Consider the following 24,484-nt stretch of genomic DNA (forward strand, 5'->3'; position numbering starts at 1 on the left):
TAAATCTTTTAATTAATACATGAATGTTCAGTATGGTGGTAAAAGAGCACCAATTTTTTTTTTTTTTACATGAAGAAAATGAAGTTGTATAACACTTGGCCCTTGGAAAACTTGTTTTGCTAAAGGCAACAGATCCGTTCTTGGGTCAAACAAACCAGCATTTGTGAAGACCCAGTCAATAACTTAATACTACTCCAGGACAAAATTTGTCAAGCATCTCTTCATATACCTTTACCATGTATAATACATTATATTATATATAACACAATAGATTAAATACCATGGATTTTATTTTCAATGAATCACAAAATATGCACTACTTGGTAACATCACAGCCAGAGTTTAACAGATATATTATATATATTTTAAAAAAAATGTATAAACTGTACAACAACGAAAAGTACATCAGAGATTTTAGTTGACATTTTCTTATAATGAAGCGAAATCTTTCCAACATAAAATGGTCAGTTGTTCCTTTATTAACATCAGCAGGAATTCAGTTAACCAATGTTGACTGATAATCACAACTAATGTTGGCAGAATCCACACCAGTAGAAATGAATAGTGTGGACTGAACAGAACTAATGATGACTGTGACCGTCTCACGGACAAACAGTACCGAGTTCAAACACTGACCCATTTCAAGATGGGAGAACACAGTTTTGGTTTTACACCCTCATTAACTACAGTTGGGGAGTCTGGAATGCTGAATGGGTTTTTAAATAGCTCTCCCCAAGTACACCACATCATCTGGGCCACCAGCAGTGTCCATGATTGGGAAGAAGCCCATTCTCTGGTAGTGGTCAATCATGCACTTGTCCCCGACATTCATTTCCACGTGAATGCCGGTGGAGCCGCTGGTTTTCAATGCCATGACTGCACAGGCCAGCAGCCTCTTGGGAACGCTGTAGTCCTCTACTCTAGCTGGGATAAAGTCCAGGCGGATCACAGAGGGGTACCGCTGGGTCACAGATAATGGAGTAGGTCTCCGGGGTGTGTGGAAACTCATGATCACCTCCTATCAAAAATAACATTATCCAGTGAAAAGAAGAGAAAGAGAGACCAATGCAAATGTTCACTCATTCTCGGCACTATGAGCGGAGGATGAGCATTTCTGGCAGTTCTACCATCGTCAGATACCCACGGGTGATCTCGTTTTTTACGCATCATGATGAGTAAAAGACGAGATCACCCGTGGGTATCTGACGATGCACTTCTACAAAACGATGAGAAAGAACAGTGGGAACACTGATACTTTTTAAAATCTTGTCTGTCAATTTAACTTAAAAGAAATGAAAACTTTTTGATAGTTTAGCTGAGCAGTGAAACATTCACCTGTAAAACCTACCTTTCCAATGAAACCATATTGAGCCTTCCCATTGATCAAGCCTAACCTTATCTTTCCATTATCAAGCCTAGCTTTACTTTTCCATTGTATAAATAATAAGCCCAGCTTTACTTTTCCATTGTATAAATATCAAGCCTTTCCATAGTAAAGATAACTTTTACATTACTATTATATAAATATCAAGTCTAACCGTTATAAAGATAACTTTATTAATGTATAGATGGCTGATGAGCTTTATCATTGTGACATCAGACAGATTTCAAACCTAACCTATCTTTCCATTATAAAAATATCAAGTCTAATATTCCTTCCTATTGCAAAGTTTAGAATCACACTGGTCTTTTCTTTGCACAAAATATTCTTTTCTATAAGATTTTTATAAAGGTATATACTTTTCTATAGGCTCTTTATAAAGGTATGATATTCTTTTCTATAAGATCTTTATAAAGGTATGGTATTCTTTTCTATACGATCGTTATAAAGGTATGATATTCTTTTCTATACGATCTTTATAAAGGTATGGTATTCTTTTCTATAAGATCTGTATAAAGGTATATTCTTTTCTATAAGATCTTTATAAAGGTATGATATTCTTTTCTATAAGATCTTTATAAAGGTATGGTATTCTTTTCTATAAGATCTGTATAAAGGTATGATATTCTTTTCTATAAGATCTTTATAAAGGTATGGTATTCTTTACGAGGCTCTATTCCCGTGAGAGTCCGGGTTAGAATAGGTCCTCAGTACCCCTTGCTTGTTGTAAGAGGCAACTGAATGGGGCGGTCCTTCGGATGAGACTGTAAAACCTGACGTCACGTGTCACAGCAGGTGTGGCACGATAAAGATCCCTCCCTGCTCAAAGGCCATAAGTGCTGAGCATTGGCCTAAATTTTGCAGCTCTTCATCGGCAATGGTGACGTCTAGATATGAGTGAATTATTCTCTCGAGGGACTTTAAACAATATACAATTAATCTATAGACTCTAGCCTGACCTCGCTGGGAGTGAGTTCCTCCTTGGTGGGTTTGGGGTACTTCTGGAACATGGCAGGCATCCAGGAAAGCTCTGATTTTTCACGAAGCAGTGTGGCATCCAATGCTGCCAAGGCATACCCACACACTGCTTGGTCATCACAGACAACAAAGCAATACTCGGGACTGATTGACGCAATGGCTCCTATGATCCTGAAACAATACACAAATCATTCAGTAGGCAACACCCAAACCACTGAATGGGCAACAATCTGAACCACAAAATGGGCACAACACCCAAACCACAAAATGGGCAACCCTCAAACCACTAACTGGGCAATGAACAAATCACACTGACTGGGCAACACCTAAACCACTGACTGGGCAACACCCAAACCACAAAATGGGCAACCCTCAAACCACTGACTGGGCAACACACAAATCACACTGACTGGGCAACACCTAAACCACTGACTGGGCAACACCCAAATCACAGTGAATGGGCAACATCCAAACCACAAAATGGGCAACCCTCAAACCACTGACTGGACAATGCACAAATTACTGAACTGACAACACACAAATTGACTTGAAATAGTTATAGACAAAATTATGAACTTTAACCATTCTGGAATGTGCATCATTTAAAACAATTGATGAAATGATAGTGAAATATATTCAAAAGTTCATTAATCTAAAAATTGTACTCTATCCTTTCTCTTTAATTAATGGCCACCATTTCTTGGCTTCATTTACAGACATTTACATGTAAAATTGTCACAATTAGTTGTGTCTCACTTAGACAGAATTAAAAATGTCTGCTACATGTTAACTGTAACCCCCCCCCCCCCCCCCATCCCATCCCCAATAGTCTGATAAAATGTACTTTTTCTAAAAAGCTTGTTTACATAATTATGATAATAGATATAAGAACTGCAACAACAGCTGTGCCTCAAACTCCCTATGCAGACAGGGTTGTGCTAAGTCACTTGCCCAGTTGCCAATGTGAGTAAAATTTCATGTAGCGATCATAAACTACTAAAAACACACAACAAAACATTCCTAAGATTTCTTTGGATTTGATCATTTTACTTTCGTTTTTCATAAAAAAAAATCATCAACAATGATCTACCATGAAAAGAAAATGTGGCAGTTTATCAAAGGGATCTCAAAACCCAAGAAAGAGTTGCTTGAAATCTACAGCAAGTATATAACAGAGATTGATAATGAAAGTAAACAGAGTGAAGATACTGTCTGAAAGGTTGAGAGAGAGAGAGAGAGAGAGAGAGAGAGAGAGAGAGAGAGAGAGAGAATATGAAAGTAAACAGTGAAGAAACTGTGAAAGATTAAAAGAGATGGAGGAAGAGAGAGCAAACTTGAATTCTATGAGAGTAAAAAATGAAAATAACTAACAAAAATTTCACATTTTCTCAATTCTTCAGTAAATAATATAATGTTGGCAAGTAGATCTCAGTGTGAAGATCAATGAAAATTCAGGAGCCCACATGGCCCAAAAAGTTTCAACTCTTCACCACAAACCTGATGAGTGGAGAAACTGCAAAAATGTAGCCGAGACAGGTTTGCCATAAGATGGAAAGTCAGTTCAATATAATTACCTATCTGCTATGAGATCTGGGAAGTCCGGAAAGACTTCTGTTCCATCCATTCCATCATCACAGGTTCTTAGACAAATGTTGTATACTAAGCTCTGTTAATAAAAACAAAAAATAGTTTAAGTACATGTCCTACAAGATCTTTTAAACTCTGATACAAAGACCTAGAATTTTCATAAAACAGTATCTTGGTTCAACATGTACCTGATGTAAAAAAAAAATTGTTTTGTTTGCGTTTTGTCAGCAATAATTGATTATAAAAATTCCCATTGATAATCTAAACTGAGAGGCTTTCCACGATCAACAATCAATTTATCACCACTCATAAACAAAATGATTCAGAATTGCTGTTAATGGTTACAAAAATATGTATCCATTTCTGTGTGGACCTTTACCTCGTCTGTGGCAAGATATGGTCGATAGCAGTACATCTTCCTTAGAATGACTTCAGGGGGGCGCATGAGGAACAGATCGTGTGCACCATCACTTGGTAATAAACGCTGTACAAATAAAACAATGCAGCTATAACTGCAATCAAATCAAAGGGACGCGCAGAAACCATGCCGTTTCTTTGGACGCAAAGCGCAAGATACATTTATGACAGCTTTTTTTTGTCCATTACCAAATTTCCAAATTAAGAACCAAACTGTTAAAAAGCCAAAATAATCCCACTGAAGGCTGCCATAGTACAGTCTTTGATCCCTATCCTAAGTATGAATAAAAATAGTTACTACTGCAAACAACTAATGGCACAAATACTCGTCTCACCAATCCTCAAAGCACTCTTGCTGACTAGTTTAAAGGCTCCAATCAGGAGAAACTTACAGGGGAAATTTTTTTTCTTATCAGCATTAGTTTACCCAGGAGTCCCCCTCCCGACCAGTGAACAAGAGGAAAATGCACTTTTTATCACAGAGTATTTGAGACACTGTAATTTGCATGCCTTTCAAATGCAAGGCAAATAGCATAATGCGCACACCTGAAAAAAAGAAAGTTAATTAGGAACAGACAAATTGCATCAAAACCAACTGTGACAGACGTGTAATGATACAGAGAAATTTTGTCAATGAATGTAGATGTCGACCGCAATCCTATCTCCATTCATCTGTCAGCACTGACAAACTGTCATGTGAAATTTTAACACTTGTCCTGAACACAGGTGGTCGTACAGTCTGCCTGTTTTCCATCAGCCGCAGCGCAATCCTGGAAACAAAACTTAGGATAGGGAGGGCAAAGACTGCAATAGTAATGGTTAATAAATGTTTACAACTTCTCTGTATAGGGCAGTCGTACAAATACGGCTGCCAGAACAAAATATATGTAAGCAGTAAAATGTCGGTATGGATGGTCGGCGGCGGGTGGCTGGTCCGTTATACATACTTGGATTTCCCCCTGGACTCCGCCACGAAATACCCACGGTTCCTGGTCTCCACTATGGAACAGATCCTTATACCCTTTTGAACACCCTGGTATTGTACAAAAGAAAAATAAGAAGCTGAGATTAGACCTGTGAATAGTATTCATTTCTTAAACATTTTTTTTTTTGCATTGCTATATTGCAGCCAGAATTAGCATTCTAAATCTTTACTTCTGAGAGATATAGAAATTTCATACTTACCCACACTATTATCAAAAGAAAGTGTCTTTAAATTAATTATTCGCACCATATGCATTTTGCTACAGAAAAATATTGAAATGGAAACCCCCATATACATTTTTGATCACTTAAAATAAAAAAAATAAAAAATCTCAAAAACATTGAACACCCCCCCCCCCCCAATTTCATCTTTTTAAAAAGATCTATGTATGACAATAAATCATAACAGATACAATGAATGTTCTGAGGGTTTCCCAAATTCTTCTGCAGAAAATGGTTCTACAGTCAATGCATATCCTGGCCAGGAGTTGTCTTTCCTTGGCCAGGTTAAAAAAAATTGTCCAGCTGATTACAAGGTCCACAGGCCCTGTCTTGTGAAGCCTGAACCTCCGGTTTATCAATTACAACTTCACAAGTAGTTCCTGTACCTATGAAATCTGCGGGGAATAGAATTTGCTCTGAAAAGAAACATGGCAGGCCCACCTTTTCTCTTCACATCAGAGACTTCCACTTTCATTTTGGTATTAATATTGTATTATTGTTGTATAACCCCATAGAATTGAATATAGAGAGCCACACCCCCCAGCATTTGATGTGGAGAGAAGATGGTGAGCTGCCTTATTAAAATCCTTCCTGTAGTGTCTGTTGGAAACAATTGAATTATTATCAACCAAACATGACTGTAGAACAGAAAGGGAAACATCAGGAACAATGTAACAATCCCAGATTCACTGCTAACCAAATCAAGCTTCTATTTCATCTTACAATAGAACAATAACAAATTTCAGTCCGATTCTCCACGAGTTCCTTATGTTTCCCCAACTGGTGCATTATTCATATCACCGTGACGATGAAGAACGAGAACTTACATGTTGGAGAATTGGGTGATGGCTCCGACAGTCGGGGTATGGCTGATTCCTTGATCTGTCCAAGTTCTGAAGAAAAATAAATCAGCATGAAATCACGATTCTTTTTTTTTATCTTCCAATGGTTTCACTAAATATCTGTAGCCAAAGGCAAGAACAAAGGCAGCTTGTGGATGACACAAACAAAGTTTAAACACACATATACATTCACCAAATAATTTCTACAACATTTATCAAATGCAGAATACCATACAACACCTTCCCATGTAACTGTTAACATTTCAAAATCAGGAAATAATTTTCTTGTAGTGAAATAATATATATCACATGGCATACGGTTAGATTGTCTTCTATCAATAACTACTCTTTCTTACTTATAAAATTAAGCAGGAAAATGTATTCTATGATGATAGTATATTTATTCCAACTTACTTAGCCACTGCACATAACAAGCACAGAGTTGCAGCAGGCCTTGGAGATCCCACAAGTAGGAGAAAAACTCGTGAACCACAGCTACATTAGGAATCTGTTGGATGAGTCGGATCATGTTATTTACTTTGTGTACAACCTCCAGGAATTTATCAGCAGCTTCCATCCATGCTGATGCTTCATCCAGATTAGATTTATTCCGTCCCTGGACCACCACACCCGCGTTAGATTTCAAATAGTGCAAGTCCTGTAACAACTGGACACCAGTCATACCATGGTCAAATGGAGTGTAGAAAAAGTCCACAAAGAGACCGAGATCGTCTCGCGAGAAGCACTCACTGCTCATCATACAACAGTCCTTATCCACCACAGCGGACACCTCCGTCTCCACCTGCATCACGTCCTCCGGGGAGGTTTCAGGGGAAGGCTCCTTGCAGGGTAGAGACGTTGGAACGTACTCCATCGGTTCTGGATCATCAGAGATCTCGGAGTCTGTGTCGGATGGGATGGTAGAGTCCACTAGGTTAGTCGTCGGACTGATGGGCGGTACTGTAAATGGGGGAACATCATCTGTACACAAAGGGGAAGCACCAGGGTCCACGGCAGGAGTGGGAATAGGGGGTATGGGTATGGGAGGACCAGTGGTGGTCAGAGGAGCCACCACACGAGGTGGTAGGCGGTTTGTGTTGATTTCTTGCATCCAGTCGTTCAGAGCTTGCTTTAGAGCCAGCCTGGGCTGGTACCTACGATCAATACGAGAGGGCAAGTCTTCATTGGAACCATACTCGCTCTCTGTCTCCAGTCTGATGTCAGATGCCACTGGACTCAAATGTTCTCCATCTACAATCACATAGAACAATTCTTGTGAACTACGGAATTCTACCTCTAATGAGTTTTCTTCTATGGTGACAATTTACTGAACGTTACTTTATAACATATTTACAGTGTCCTATTGTCAATATACAAGTACTGCACCACGATGACTATATCAACACTAAAGTGTTCATACTTTGGCACAGACTGTGAATTACTAAACAGCAAACTTTTGGCAACTCTAATGTACTAGCATCTATGCAGTGTGTCTACGAAAACCTTTAGTAAAAGTCATTTGCTCTATGCTTCAATCCTACCTATGCTGCATATACATGTACATCAAAATCTTGAATCCATCAATTTTTTTTTAAATGAATCATAAACACACCAAATTTTTAAATGAATCATAAACACACCAAAATTTTATATGAATCATAAATACACCAAAATTTTATATGAATCATAAATACACCAAAATTTTACACGAACTTTTATACACCTCAGTGTTATAATCAAAACACTCACCTGCAATAATATCTTTCTTTACGCCATCGTTATTGGACACACTCCATTGTCCCAGCGTGTGAAGAGCAACATAGTTTGCCTCAAACTCACAGTTTGGATTTGTTAAGAGTCCACGCAAATAGGGAATTACTTCTGGAGATCTTCCATCAAACGGCCCCAGGAACATCCTCCGAGGGTCGTAGTCGTTAGCGTGGATGTTGTCCCATATCACTGGTGGGCGCTTTATCACGGAGGACACTTCCTGTAAGTGCTGAATTGTCAGTTTCTTGGAGATCACTTTAGGACCTGGAACAGTTTAATAATACATATATACTACATATCAAAATTCAGTAGAATGCTTGTTTCATAATTCTGTAAAATAGCATTGTTTGAATATCTAATAATTCTGTACGACTGCATCAGCATCATTAGAGTATTTGATAATTCTGTAAGATTGTGTCAGCATCATTAGAATGTTTGATAATTCTGTAAAATTGCATCAGCATCATTAAAATGTTTGATATAGCTGTCAGCATCATTAGAATGTTTGATAATTCTGTAAAATTGCATCAGCATCATTAAAATGCTTGATATAGCTGTCAGCATCATTAGAATGTTTGATAATTCTGTAAGATTGTGTCAGCATCATTAAACCATTTGGTAATTCTGTAAGATTATGTACAGCTGTCAGCATCATTAGAATGTTTGATACTTCTGTATGATTGTCCACTACTGTAACATTATAATTGGGATTGTTAGCATCATTACCTGTCCACAAAATGTCAATGTCTTTGAGGAGTTTGGCGCCTAGTGTATTGAGGTAATCTGATGCTAATAAATTTGGAACAGCTCGTGATGAACAATACTCTGAAAGACAAAATCATTTAGTTTACATACATTTTTATCAACATGTAATTTCAGAATTGTAATTAGTAACCACAGGCCTTCCTTCATTTGAAATATTTTCAAAATTTGAAGGAGGATGTCAGTGCATGTTGTCAGAACAACATCATTACAAGTACAGTGTATACTTACCAAAAGGATTACGTTCCAAAATTTTGTTTACTATTTTTCAATTTGGTTTGGAGCATTTCCCTAGATGGTTCAGTACATTTACTTCTACTTACAAGTATTACCATACATATACCAAACACTTAATTAGGCATCCCATAATCAATGATTCCTAGTTATCTACTTAGAAGTATTACCATACAAACACAGACCAAACACTTAATTCTATGAATCCCAGTTATCAATTTTGATTTCCAGTCAACAGATGAAGAATATATATTGAAAATAGCATCTTTTCATACTTTTCCCAAAGTAACCGAGTTCCACGTTTGGTCTTTGATAATTCTTTATTGGATATTCCTGCAGGTACATGGTTGAAACCCCTAGTACATGTACAGTTACTTCATTCAAGATGCAATATAGACATCTCCTGTATTTATTTCAATAAATTCAAGCTGAAATCGTGAAATCAGAAGAAGCTGCAAAAGGCAGACTGTAAGGAGAAAAATCAATGGGGAGAAGGTATTGAATGTGCATAACTGATATTGGGAATCGAATCGCCGACAAATTGTCAATTCCTGGTTCTTATTGACTCCCCCCCTGGACTACATAAATAAACTGTATTTTGACAGTTACCTGTGGGACAGAAGTAGAACTGAGGCTGTCCAAGATGTTGATACACTTCATTTGTGACAGAAACCTGAGCGGATCCAAACGATTGAAACACGCTGCGGTCCGTCTCACTTAATCCCGGCTCTATGTCATCAAACAGCAAAGCAAACGCCGTACAGCCAAAACTCGTCACCTAAAAACAAGGCACCCATTAGGATTTCATACACTATTATCATGATGGCTTAGTGAACATTTCCCCATAGTTTCATTACAGCTGCAATTTGATTGGATGGTCGGCATTCAACAAATTAATATATATCTTGAGATTTGATTTGTTACAATTTGTGAAAAATGACAACTGTGGACAACATCACTGTGACTGGTTAAAAGTCTGGTGTTTTTTTGACATTTGTTTAAGTCAGTCCGATGGGACTAGCCTATTTTCTAAAATGTCATTTTGGAAAACCTACTAATCGAATTTCAAACATGCATTTGGCGTTCCTCTGTAGATATCACATGCACCAGGTTAGTAAATATAAATCTCACATAAGTGTTGAAATATTGTCTGAGGCATGTTGAGTTCAATTCCATTATCTAATTTTAATGACATTAACGAAATACGTTCATAATTTCTGGAAAACACTGGTGGAGTTGTATATTTTTCTGCAGACTGGTTGAAATTATACCTGAACAGTCCGGCTGGACTGGTGACATAAAAAGTTAAGTTTCAAGCCCTGATTATAATTTGGTGATGATCATAAATTACTACGCTTAAGACTTGGTTGAAAGCGTCAAACAGGAATCCTGCTAAAATAACTCAAATTTGTGGGGGAGGATGATATTCACCTGTTCAAGCTTGCGTTTGAGAAACTGTACATCTTTTGCACTGGAAAAAGTTATGTCCAGCCCCGGGGACAATGCGTAGACAAACTCCACTCCATTCTCCTTAGCTGCCTCAATGAGTGATGTCAAGTTCTCTACAATATTAATACAATGAATTAATTCTCTACAACACAATTAATTTGAATTAATTCTCTACAATATCGAAAACACTGAATCAATTCTCTACAATATTGTAAACAATGAATTCTCTACAATATTGTAAACATCGAGTCGATTTTCTACATCAAAAACACTGAATTATTCCTGCACAACATCAAATACACTGAATTATTTCTCTTCAGCATTGTAAACACCAACTTAATCCTCAACATTGTAAACACCAGAGTTAATTCTCAACAATGCTGTAAACACCGAGTTAATTCTCAACCATGTTGTAAAGATATTCATTCTCTATATCACTGTAAACACTGATTTCTACAATTTTGTAAATATGCTATGTGCATTAATTAGAATCTTATGTCACTTTTAACCTCCTTCCCTTTTTCTTTAATCACATGTAACTGCTCCAGAATTTAAAATTTACCGATACGAGACCTAGAACCCCCCCCCCCCCCCCCCCCCCCCATGCTGAACAGGACTCGGAAATCGGAATGATGAAAATTCACCTGTCACCCCTACATAAATAAGCATTTCATTGACCCTGACTCACCAGCTTCCTCTACCGAGTACAGGTCCCTCCAAAAGGCTCGATGTTTACAGTCATCCTTGGGTGCATACATGTATGTGTTCATTTTCATCTTCTTCAACCTAAAATTGATCAACTCACTTCATTAAAAATTTTCAACATCAGAGTGCTGGATCTTCTCTATCAACAGGAAATCTATCAGAATTTATACCATACATTGTAAGATCCCGGATATTCAGTCACACTGAACACAAATATATATATCTACATTTCAGATGTTTCTACCTCTAATATCTCCACAAATTGTAATGATAGCCATTTCCTCATCAATGTGCTGCAGTTGTGAACAATGAGATTAAGAATCTTGATGAATATAGTATGTCTATTTTAACAGCCGGGAATTCCCACAGGAATGATAGTGAAATGTACATAAAAGAATAAATTTCACTTTTGCAAACACATGAGGGTACGCAATGCTTCACACCGACACTTTTCATGAAGCGCTAAAATCAAATGAACCAAAATGCTAAAATTAGAATTTGGTGATAAATTAGTTGTCACCATATTAAGAGGACATAGTTGTTTGTCAAAAATCTGTGTCCTGAATGAAGCTATGTCTTTTTCAATGTAAAAGGCCAGATCATGGCCATGTCCTCAGATCAAACCAAAAATTCATGTCATTCAATGTCAAGTGAAGTATTACGCACTACTGAACTGAGACAATGAAACTGGTAGACTGCCAGGGAAGTGTTACACAACTACTGAACTGGGACAATGAAACAGGTAGTTAGACTGCCAGGGAAGTGGTTACTTGTTACATAAAATAACATCTGGGTGGTTAACTAGTCTGTTTGAAACCACGGAAATTGGACCCAGTCAAGATCTTTTCTTATTCCTTTAATTTTGTGATATTGTTAAGCCTTCTGATCATTCTTGTCAGCACAATCACTTTACAAAATACTTTGGTACCACAATTTTAAGTTTAGTCAAGATTTCAAACAAAAATCATTCTAGTGATTTAGATGGAGAATCTTTTCTGAAAAGATCCAAAGGAAGAATAAAACTAATATTAAAGGCTTCCATTCTCAAAAATTATATAATGATAGTGGGACAGACAAAAAGCAAATATATATGACTGTGGTTTTGTGTTCATCCAATTCTCCTGGCATGTTACCCACGACCCTGAATGTAAACAGATAAAGAATTCTACTTTATACAGGGAGACCATAAACTGGGAATAGACTTAAGTCAAAATTTTGATTACTTATATCTTAAGATTTATCTAGCACATGTTTCAAAAAGCTGCAGGTTTATGAAAAATTCAAATGCAAACATATATTGAAAATTCTATTTGTTGATGACAATTATTTCACAGGATTTGACATTTATACTTAAGTCTATTCTCAGTTTACGGTCTTGAGGCTAGAGCTCTTTAATGATCTGCATGAGGAACTTTTCACAACTTTCTCACCACCCGTCATTTACTCACCATTCAAACAGGATTTTCCTTTGCTCTGTGGTCCATGGTCTTCCATAAAATCCTGTAAAATACAATAAATAAACTTAACAGTTCATAATCGAGGCCAAAAATCCAAGTGCTACAATAGTGTGTATATATAGGGAAGAAAGTGAGAGAAAGACCCACATAAAATTTTACTGGGAGACCCAGTGTAAAAGTTAATCATGGAGTTTAGCATGCAAATGCAGTTTTTTGGGTTTTTTTTTTATAAAAGGGTTAGATTTCAAGTGCCTGGGACTTTCCAATCGGGAAAAATAGCGACATTTGCTTGAAATTTAGAAAAATGTTTCATACAAAACCAATCCAGAGTGCATTAAGGAATAAATGGACTCCTTCTGACTTTCAATTTGGTCAAAGCTTACCTCATTCAAATAAGCAGAGGCCAAAAAATCAGGTTTACTTATCCATTTTGAAGTAAAAAATTGTTATCTGGGGGGCTATGAAAGATCTTTATGGACAACAAGGCTACCATGCTTTGATTTGTTTTCATTGTTTGGGAATTTCAAAGCAAAAATTGGGAAAAATACCTGCTTCTCATAATTGGGAATGGGGCCTTATTTTGGCTCCCTACAGACCCTACAAAAATCACTGGAATGCCAGAATTGATTTGAACATATGTTATATACAAAGGGATTGGTCATAAGTTCTAGCAACTCAGAAAACCTCTCCAGAATTCACTTTGTCCTAGCTAGCTTTTATTGATTCTAGGGAAAATGGAGAGAGTAATATGTGAAAAATCACTTGGCAAGTCCCTTCCTCACTAGATTTATTGGAAGTTGAGCAAGATTGATCTTGATGGTTCAGATTCTGCATAAAGTAACAAAATCAAGCAAAATTTCAGGATGCTGTGTTCTGATTTTCACTCCATCTCTTATGAATAAATTCCTTTTGTAAGTGAATTAAATTTACCTAATTTAACAACAAAGAGAAATTGTAGAGATTTACAATTTTGATAAGTCACAAAGTACATCATTTTCAAAGTTAAGTTTAGGGAACCTTGCAATAAGTCTGAATCAACTCATCAGGCCATATTTAAAAGAATGTTTGTTTCCCCTCCCCCGGGTCTGACTTTTGAAATAGACCAGGCAGGCAGGTGTTTTGTTGTTGTTTTTTGAAAATTTTTGTTGGAAACACCTATGAAAAAGCAGCTCAGAGCACCGATAGTCATTTTCAATACTGTACATCAGAAGAAGAGTATGCCATGTATTGGTCGAGCTTGTTTTTATGTTGGTCACTGGATTGACATGTCTGCTGGCATTTATAATTCATATTCTTGGACATGTTAGTGTGAATGCACTCAGTGGATGCAATATGTTGGTTTACTTTACGAATTCCTACATAGAAACATTACATCTTTTCAAAGAAAACATTGAAAACAAAACCAAAACATTTATTCTTGACTTAGTAGAAACAAATGTACTTATTAACATATCAGAATGATTTTTGTTCCAGAAATAAAAAAAAATAATGCGATTTTGGTGTAAATTTTTTTTTGATACGGGCCTTTTTTTTTAAGACCCAGCCGGGTAAGGGGAAACAAACATATTTTTATTTTTAGCCTCAATCATCAACATGCATTCAAAGAAGTGAGGCAAAATGACTCTGCCACACAGCAGAAACCTTAGGCCACAATTACACATACTAAATAATTGTTGGTTTTTGTGTTGTTCATAATGTACGTATATATTTGCTGAAATAAAAGAGAATTTTCTAAATGTGGTTGTATTGTTAAGGATGTGTAGATTTTAAATGAAACACATTTCATCAGCTGATCTCCATCTCAAGCAGAGAGAGAGAGATAAATTTTTGCCTAGTACATAGCACAGATCGAGAAATAATGATCTACATCAGCACAATGTTATCATGGTTATAGCAGTTTTAGCCTCAAATTGAGAATTTTTATTGTACTTGGTATCGGGAACGGTACCATTTATATAGAGGGAAAACACTGTATATGTATGTGGATCACAATGATACTCAAACATTGTGTATCTATAAATACAAGTACCAACTCAAAAATTCTATATGCAAAAAATCATTGTGTACATGTTACTTTTTGTGTAATATATAGATGTGCATGTTGCATTTTTTGAATATTCTCAAAGTAATCAATTACAAAGAAAAAAAATTCTAAAAAGTAAATTTAAGGAAAAATCCAAATAGGCATATATATAGATTTATGTCCTTATTTCAGTCTGTTCTATATTTAAACCTTTTAATGATTCATTTAGGCCATCCTTAAAAATTTGTTGGTTTGCTGTTTACCAACCCATCTTTTTAGGAGTGGGTAGGTAGGTAGGCACTTTTTTTTTGTCCGATTGACATTAGCGGGTGGTTTCGTCTCGATAACCTATTCGCACCGAGTAGATTTGCACCTTTACCTTTTCGCCCTAAGTGGTTTCGCCTCAATTGAGTACGGCAACAGTGGTCGGGACAATTGATCAATGCATATTCTACTTTAAATGGACTGATTCACGATTTCCGCCCAAATTTTCTTTATTCATATTTAATCATCAAAATCTACTGTCTAACATGTTTAAAAGAGTTCACATAAAAATCAAGGTTATACATTATCACAGAAGCTCATTTTAAAGAATTTATTATTTGTTTTGTAAACAAAGATTGCGGTATGTTACTGTTTACGAAATTTTGAAAAGAAATGGATATCGATCTAACTATATTATATCTTTCACATTTTTGGGTAAATGTGTCATCTAAAAGTTAAAATTTGTAACTATGCAAAATTAAGATGCTTTATATTACAAAATCAACATTTCACTTGTTTGTATACATAAAAAGACTCGAGTCTTTGTTTACATAACAAAGATTTAAGGCTAAATATTGCTTTTATTCTTGCATTCAGACCGTCAAAATTTTGGCTGTCAACATTAAACGAGTGATATTTTTCATACTTACCATCAAAAATGAAAAACATTTTCATCAAAAACCGTGAACCAGCCCCTTTAACGATGAGCAATTTAAACAAGAGGTACTGTGAGCAATGCTCACTAAGAATACCCCCCGCTTACCCCAATCTCCCAAAGGGTGTTGGTAATAGGTATAAACTACCTCTTTTCTGAGTGTAAAAAACAAATGGCATGACAAACCGAACCATATTGCTACTTCAATGTCCAGTGTGCGTGACCTTTGACCTTAAAATCAATAGGGAACATCTTCATCCCATGGGTAGTCCATATGTATGATATGGTGACTGTAGGTGGATAGGATAACGCTTTACAGCCCGGAAACCATATTGCTACTTCAATGTCCAGTGCGCTTGACCTTTGACCTTTTGACCCCAAAATCAATAGGGAACATCTTCATCCCATGGGTAGTCCATATGTGTGATATGGTGACTGTAGGTGGAAAGGATAACGCTTTAGAGCCCGGAAACCATATTGCTACTTCGATGTCCAGTGCGCTTGACCTTTGACCTCAAAATCGATAGGGAACATCTTCATCCCATGGGTAGTCTATATGTATGATATGGTGACTGTAGGTGGAAAGGATAACACTTTAGAGCCCGAAAACCATATTGCTACTTCGATGTCCAGTACGCTTGACCTTTGACCTTTTGACCCCAAAATCGATAGGGAACATCTTCATCCCATGGGTAGTCTATATGTATGATATGGTGACTGTAGGTGGAAAGGATAATGCTTTAGAGCCTGGAAACCATTGCGTCTACAGACGAACGGACGGACAGACAGACGGACAACCCGATTCCAGTATACCCCCCCACAACTTGTTGCGGGGGGTATAATGAAACGTGATTAAATTGCAAGAAGTTTTCCCTATTATCTGCCACTATTCTTAGTTATCATCTAAGCTCAATCACATGACTATTTACAAGGAAAATTTTCCAATGAAAAAAAAATTAAATAAAAATTTATACATATAATTGAAACTGTAAGTTGTCATTATATTATGAAATACATGTACATGTATTCACCAGATAGGTAGAATTCATCCGATAACCAAATCCTCACATCTTGGATGGTAGATCCGCGAAAAAAGTTATAAAAATGGAGGCAATACAGCAACACCATCTGGTGTCGCTGAATTTTCACTTTACAATATGGAGTCTGCTCCGACATGCAATGAATCATACAGAGAATAGAGCATTTTGATAATTGGACAGTATCAATATTTCGGTGAATCGTTTCAGCCCTGATTTTTATCCCGTGTAGATTTAATATTGTGACGAATTGGGATCAGGCACGGGATGTATTATTATCTATAAATGGAGCTGCTGTGATCCAGACGTTATCGTATGACAATACGATATGACCCAAGGCATAACGAATGCTGGGTAGTATAAATATGGCTGTTTTGCAAGAGACTGTCATTCTGAAGTAGACGCTGGCAAGGAGTAATCAAAGGTATGGTGAATAAAGAAACTAACAGAATACGGTGTCTAGTATACTAGTAGGGAAGCTTTTAAAGGTGGGGACATTCACCTGGTGTTTTTTTAATTTTGTTTGATCAGTCCTTCGACAAAAGGGAACTGTCCAGTATAAGGATTTTTACATCTCCCATACTACCGGATCTGTCACATCAAGATCTATAGTAACTTTTTATGATAAAGATAGGAAATCTTGCACATATCTGTATGTAGGAAATCTTGCACATATCTGTGTATATATTGACTCGTACATTTTTTTCTTATAAGGATAGGTAATCTTTAATATATCTGTGTATATATATATTGACTCGTATATTTCCTAATCATTTGTTTAAGATCAGTACCAATAAGTATAGGGACTCATCCAAATCTTTGAACTCTAACACGTTACAATATCTAGATATATTGTAAACTGTATAGACTGTGAGAAAAATCAAGTTAGGAGAATTTTGAATGCCACATTTTGGCTATGTCTAGACTTACTGTGAAGCTTTGAATATTGTGTAATATACTGTCAAAAATGTATTTCGATTAATTTCAACTGGTGCCTGATTTTTTCCCCCCTATTTCTACAGAAATTCTGGGCATATAACCCAAGCACAATAAACATACAGACATTGATTTAAAGTTTCGGATCGATAGACTGTTAGACTGGATCAGTCAATGTTCAATTATTGGCCTGCAGTCGTTTCAAACATCTCCGTGATTCGGAACTGGCAGTGTGATTCATAACTGACCTATGAACTCGATTAGATCGATGATATTTTATAATTTACAACCAATATTACGATTTTCTGATAATTTATTTTTCACTAGAGTAAATTATTTTCGTGGATTATAACGCCAGCAATCGTTAATGAAATGTGATACGAAATTCGGCCAAAGACTAAATGGCGATCTAGCTAGTTCACTCCTGCGTCATGAAAATGAACTGTAGCGAGGTGTTTTTTCTGAAATCTTTGATTAGTGAATACTATCATGAATAATAATGTAAGATAAACAATTTGAAGCTGATCACTAAAATGAATACACAACGAAGAGTTGAAATATATCCATGTACCTTCTACGGCCCCACAAACAAACTTCCTTTGTGGTCGATTGTCTAAAATTTCTTCACCTGCCGTCATCTTGGCCAGGGACTTTTGAGTCTTTATTCGTCTACCCTTCACACCAAATACAGAAATCTTCGCTCCAATCGTGATTAAGATGACAAGAGTAAGATTTTGCAAGTAATGAAATATTTCATCCAACTCAAAATGGCGATTTTGCGAGTATGCCTTCTAAACGATATCCAAGCCAGCAAGTTTGATTGGTTGAAATCTTAAAGAATTTATCTTATGAACTAATCAGTGGCCGTGTTACAAACATTTTCGATAACCCTCTTGTGTTATCATTCAAGAAACCTAAAAAGTGGAGAAACCCGGTAGCCACTAGAACCCGGTAGAGTTTCGTAGTTCTTCCACAGTGCAGTGTAATGAAATTGAGGATGAAACATACAGGCATACCTGTTGTAAAGTATGGATAAAATTGATGTGTGGTTTTTACATTTAGCTAATTTATCCAACTTTGACTGAAGGCTTAGATCTATATCGCACTAAATATTTTTGAAATATTAGGTAGCAACAGGAAGATCCAAGATGATAGGATATGTTCTGGTCAGCTGGTAGATCTAATCAGTTAATGTCAACATCCTGTAGATAAGTCTCAAGTGTCAAGAACTGTGACGTACATGTAACTATGTAATGGTATTACATTTGATGTTGATTTTTATATTGATTTTAATTTTCTCTCGGATATCTTTGAAAGAAAATAAAAATTAATATAAAATTAACATCAAATGACAATTATAGTGCTATCATATTTATAGTGAAACATTTGCACACAAATATTCAAGTAAAAGAAGTGAACTTTTGGTGACTGTTTCAATTGTAAAATTTCAAGAAAAAGTTGTGAACTTCTGGCACACCTTTTCAATTCTAGATACTAAAAAAAAAGTTTTGGTGAACTTCTGGCCCACTGTTTTAATTCTATAGATACTAAAGAAAAGGGTTGTGGTGAACTTATCCCATGACCAACCGTTTTTCTTTTATCTTTAGGAAGGCGTATATCACATATTATTAAAAAAGTGTGGTGATCTACGCGATAGCAAACCACTAATATCCCACCGTTTCACAAATGAGGTAGGAGGAGCTATGCAAATGAGACAAGGACAAGATTCTCAACATTTAATCACAGGCCTCTGAATTTCTATTAATACGCCGTAAGATGTGTATTAAGGGCGATATGAAATCCCCTCTATATAAAATCACAGGCCTCTGAATTTTTATCAATATGCCGTAAGATGTGTATCAAGGGTGATATGATATATCCCCTCAATACATAAATACACATCTTACTGTGAATAAATAGAAATTCAGAGGCCTGTGATTTAATCAAGATATAATTTGCAAAATTCTTTCACAAAACAAATAAATAAATTAATAATTTAGATAAAATAAAATTTTAATTTCCATAGCGTTGAGTAAATCACATGTTGCAAATTGAATCTTTTTATTAGTGGATGCAAAAAACAACAACAATCATATGGGAAGGGGCCAGTGACAAGGTCATGGGATAAATTGGTCACATGATTGACAGCTCGATGATGTTTACAAAATATCATTTCGTCATTGTACACTCGGAGGCTTCGCCTCCTCGTGTGCAATAACTCGACGATATTTTGTATACATCATCTCGTGTCATCATGTGACTATTACTTTTGGCACACTGTGTCGCTAGTGACATTGATAGATTCACACTTCTGGTTCACTGTGTCACTAGTGACATTGATAGATTCACACTTCTGGCACACTGTGTCACTAGTGACATTGATAGATTCACACTTCTGGCTCACTGTGTCACTAGTGACATTGATAGATTCACACTTCTGGCACACTGTGTCACTAGTGACATTGATAGATTCACACTTCTGGCACACTGTGTCACTAGTGACATTGATAGATTCACACTTCTGGCTCACTGTGTCACTAGTGACATTGATAGATTCACACTTCTGGCTCACTGTGTCACTAGTGACATTGATAGATTCACACTTCTGGCACACTGTGTCACTAGTGACATTGATAGATTCACACTTCTGGCTCACTGTGTCGCTAGTGGCATTGATACCTTCACACTTCTGGCAAACAGCTCTGACACACTTTATATTTGTTTGCCACAAACTTGCAGCAAACTTTGCATTTTGGTATAATATATGACAGAGAGTGAAATGCACACCCAGACCCCCTTAATTTGTAATCTGACATGTGCTCTACAAACTGATCTAAATGGCACTAATAGAACTGCCTCATCAGCATATGAAGGCCAGATGCATGTCAACTTAAAAAAAGCTGAGATGTATATTGACCCCACCTCTGTTAGTTTCCTGAGGAAATGCTGGCTAATGATTGATTTATGTTAGTCATGTGTAGGCAGGATATTACTTATACCCAGTCCCTAGAGATTCAATATGTGGTCAGCGCCTATTATAACATCAGGAGTTATATATCATTGTTATGTTAACGAAAAACAAAACTAGTGAAACGGTTCTACATAATTAAGACTTTATACATCTATAAGTGGCCATCAGTGTGGTAAATTCATTACATTGTCATTTATAGACTTGTTATGGCATGGTACTTGAAAAAGTAAATTTCATACCCAGTGAATTTTGTATATTTCAGACTGCATTCTCCAGATGTCATAAGCTCCTGAATCATGTCTAAGGTGCCAGGCTCATGTGGCTTTCCAATTCTTGGAGACAAGTCTATAGACTTTTATAGGGACCCCGTTCAGTTTGTCTCCAAAAACATACAACAGAACAAGAGCCGGGTTTTCTGTGCCAGATTTCTTAACATTCCTACTGTCTTCATTGGATGCAATGAAACAATTAGAAAACTTCTCACAGGTACAGTTAAAATATCGCAGACACAGTTAATATCAGAGGCACAGTTAATATCACAGTCATAGTTAATATCACAGTCACAGTTAATATCAGACACAGTTAATATCACAGTTAATATCACAGTCACAGTTAATACACAGTCACAGTTAATATCACAGTCACAGTTAATACACAGTCACAGTTAATATCACAGTCACAGTTAATATCACAGTCACAGTTAATATCACAGTCACAGTTAATGTCTCAGTTAATATCACAGTCATAGTTAATATCACAGTCACAGTTAATATCACAGTCACAGTTAATATCACAGTCACAGTTAATATCAGACACAGTTAATATCACAGTTAATATCACAGTCACAGTTAATACACAGTCACAGTTAATATCACAGTCACAGTTAATACACAGTTAATATCACAGTCACAGTTAATATCACAGTCACAGTTAATATCACAGTCACAGTTAATGTCTCAGTTAATATCACAGTCACAGTTAATATCACAGTCACAGTTAATATCACAGTCACAGTTAATATCACAGTCATAGTTAATATCACAGTCATAGTTAATATCACAGTTAATATCACAGTCACAGTTAATATCAAAGACACAGTTAATATCACAGACACAGTTAATATCACACAGTTAATATCACAGTCATAATTAATATCATAGTCACAGTTAATATCACAGTCACAGTTAATATCACAAACACAGTTAATATCACAGACACAGTTAATATCACAGACACAGTTAATATCACAGTCACAGTTAATATCACAGTCACAGTTAATATCACAGTCACAGTTAATATCACAGACACAGTTAATATCACAGACACAGTTAATATCACACAGTTAATATCACAGTCATAATTAATATCATAGTCACAGTTAATATCGCAGTCACAGTTAATATCACAGACACAGTTAATATCACAGACACAGTTAATATCACAGTCACAGTTAATATCACAGTCACAGTTAATATCACAGTCACAGTTAATATCACAGTCACAGTTAATATCACTGTCACAGTTAATATCACAGACATAGTTAATATCACACAGTTAATATCACAGTCATAATTAATATCATAGTCACAGTTAATATCACAGTCACAGTTAATATCACAGACACAGTTAATATCACAGTTAATATCACAGTCATAATTAATATCATAGTCACAGTTAATATCACAGTTAATAACACAGTCACAGTTAATATCACAGTCACAGTTAATATCACAGACACAGTTAATATCACAGTCACAGTTAATATCACAGTCACCGTTAATATCACAGTCACAGTTAATATCACAGACACAGTTAATATCACAGACACAGTTAATATCACAGTTAATATCACAGTCATAATTAATATCATAGTCACAGTTAATATCACAGTCACAGTTAATATCACAGACACAGTTAATATCACAGACACAGTTAATATCACAGTTAATATCACAGTCACAGATAATATCACAGTCACAGTTAATATCACAGACACAGTTAATATCACAGACACAGTTAATATCACAGTTAATATCACAGTCATAATTAATATCATAGTCACAGTTAATATCACAGTCACAGTTAATATCACAGACACAGTTAATATCACAGTCACAGTTAATATCACAGACACAGTTAATATCACAGACACAGTTAATATCACAGTCACAGTTAATGTCACAGTTAATATCACAGACACAGTTAATATCACAGTCACAGTTAATACACAGTCACAGTTAATGTCACAGTTAATAACACAGTCATAGTTAATATCACAGTCATAATTAATATCACAGTTAATATCACAGACATAGCTAATATCACAGTTAATATCACAGTCACAATTAATATCACAGTCACAGTTAATATCACAGACATAGTTAATATCACAGTCACAGTTAATATCACAGTCACAGTTAATATCACAGACACAGTTAATGTCACAGACACAGTTAATATCACAGTCACAGTTAATGTCACAGTTAATAACACAGTCACAGTTAATATCACAGTCATAATTAATATCACAGTTAATATCACAGACATAGTTAATATCACAGTTAATATCACAGTCACAGTTAATATCACAGACACAGTTAATATCACAGTCACAGTTAATATCACAGTCACAGTTAATATCACAGTTAATATCACAGTCACAGTTAATATCACAGTCACAGTTAATATCACAGACACAGTTAATATCACAGTCACAGTTAATATCACAGTCATAGTTCATATCACAGTCACAGTTCATATCACAGACACAGTTCATATCACAGTCACAGTTAATATCACAGTCACAGTTAATATCACAGTCACAGTTAATATCACACAGTTAATATCACAGTCATAATTAATATCATAGTCACAGTTAATATCACAGTCACAGTTAATATCACAGACACAGTTAATATCACAGACATAGTTAATATCACAGTCACAGTTAATATCACAGTCACAGTTAATATCACAGACACAGTTGATATCACAGTCACAGTTAATATCACAGTTAATATCACAGACACAGTTAATATCACAGTCACAGTTAATATCACAGTCACAGTTAATATCACAGTCACAGTTAATATCACAGACACAGTTAATATCACAGTCACAGTTAATATCACAGTCACAGTTAATATCACACAGTTAATATCACAGTCATAATTAATATCATAGTCACAGTTAATATCATAGACACAGTTAATATCACAGTCACAGTTAATATCACAGTCACAGTTAATATCACAGACACAGTTAATATCACAGTCACAGTTAATATCACAGTCACAGTTAATATCACACAGTTAATATCACAGTCATAATTAATATCATAGTCACAGTTAATATCACAGACACAGTTAATGTCACAGTTAATATCACAGTCACAGTTAATATCACAGACACAGTTAATATCACAGTCACAGTTAATATCACAGTCACAGTTGATATCACAGTCACAGTTAATATCACAGTTAATATCACAGACACAGTTAATATCACAGACACAGTTAATATCACAGTCACAGTTAATATCGCAGTCACAGTTAATATCGCAGACACAGTTAATATCACAGTCACAGTTAATATCACAGTCACAGTTAATATCACAGTCATAGTTAATATCACAGTTAATATCATAGTCACAGTTAATATCACAGTCACAGTTAATATCACAGACATAGTTAATATCACAGTCATAGTTAATATCACAGTCACAGTTAATATCACAGTCACAGTTAATATCACAGTTAATATCACAGACACAGTTAATATCACAGTCACAGTTAATATCACAGTCACAGT

The 24,484-nt window shown here is 35.8% G+C and overlaps 2 protein-coding genes across 3 annotated transcripts in view; one reads left to right on the forward strand and one right to left on the reverse strand.

The window, feature by feature from the left end:
• Positions 1 to 272: 272 nt before the first annotated feature.
• On the reverse strand, positions 273 to 18,517 carry LOC125659345 (protein O-GlcNAcase-like). Of its 2 annotated transcripts, XM_048890999.2 has the most exons (14): positions 18,275 to 18,517; positions 12,780 to 12,831; positions 11,315 to 11,412; positions 10,609 to 10,739; positions 9,787 to 9,955; positions 8,908 to 9,006; positions 8,161 to 8,445; positions 6,826 to 7,662; positions 6,397 to 6,462; positions 5,311 to 5,396; positions 4,326 to 4,430; positions 3,934 to 4,025; positions 2,341 to 2,530; positions 273 to 1,018 (listed from the first exon to the last, which is right to left on the reverse strand). In XM_048890999.2, the coding sequence occupies exons 1-14, from the start codon at positions 18,339 to 18,341 to the stop codon at positions 719 to 721; spliced, it is 2,577 nt and encodes an 858-aa protein (XP_048746956.2). In that variant the 5' UTR covers positions 18,342 to 18,517; the 3' UTR covers positions 273 to 718. The 2 variants fall into 2 exon arrangements, with proteins under 2 accessions (XP_048746956.2, XP_048746957.2); XM_048891000.2 differs by lacking the exon at positions 2,341 to 2,530.
• Positions 18,518 to 18,610: 93 nt separating this feature from the next.
• Positions 18,611 to 24,484, forward strand: part of LOC125657732 (putative cytochrome P450 120) — a 29,462-nt gene continuing 23,588 nt past the window's right edge. Inside the window, exons 1-2 of the mRNA XM_048888478.2 lie at positions 18,611 to 18,729; positions 20,937 to 21,160. Of these exons, the coding sequence (XP_048744435.1) occupies positions 20,971 to 21,160 (190 nt within the window). The 5' untranslated portion in view covers positions 18,611 to 18,729; positions 20,937 to 20,970. The remainder of the gene's footprint in view (positions 18,730 to 20,936; positions 21,161 to 24,484) is intronic.

The sequence above is a fragment of the Ostrea edulis genome, chromosome 9 (genome assembly GCF_947568905.1).
Source record: "Ostrea edulis chromosome 9, xbOstEdul1.1, whole genome shotgun sequence".
Lineage (NCBI taxonomy): Eukaryota > Metazoa > Mollusca > Bivalvia > Ostreida > Ostreidae > Ostrea > Ostrea edulis.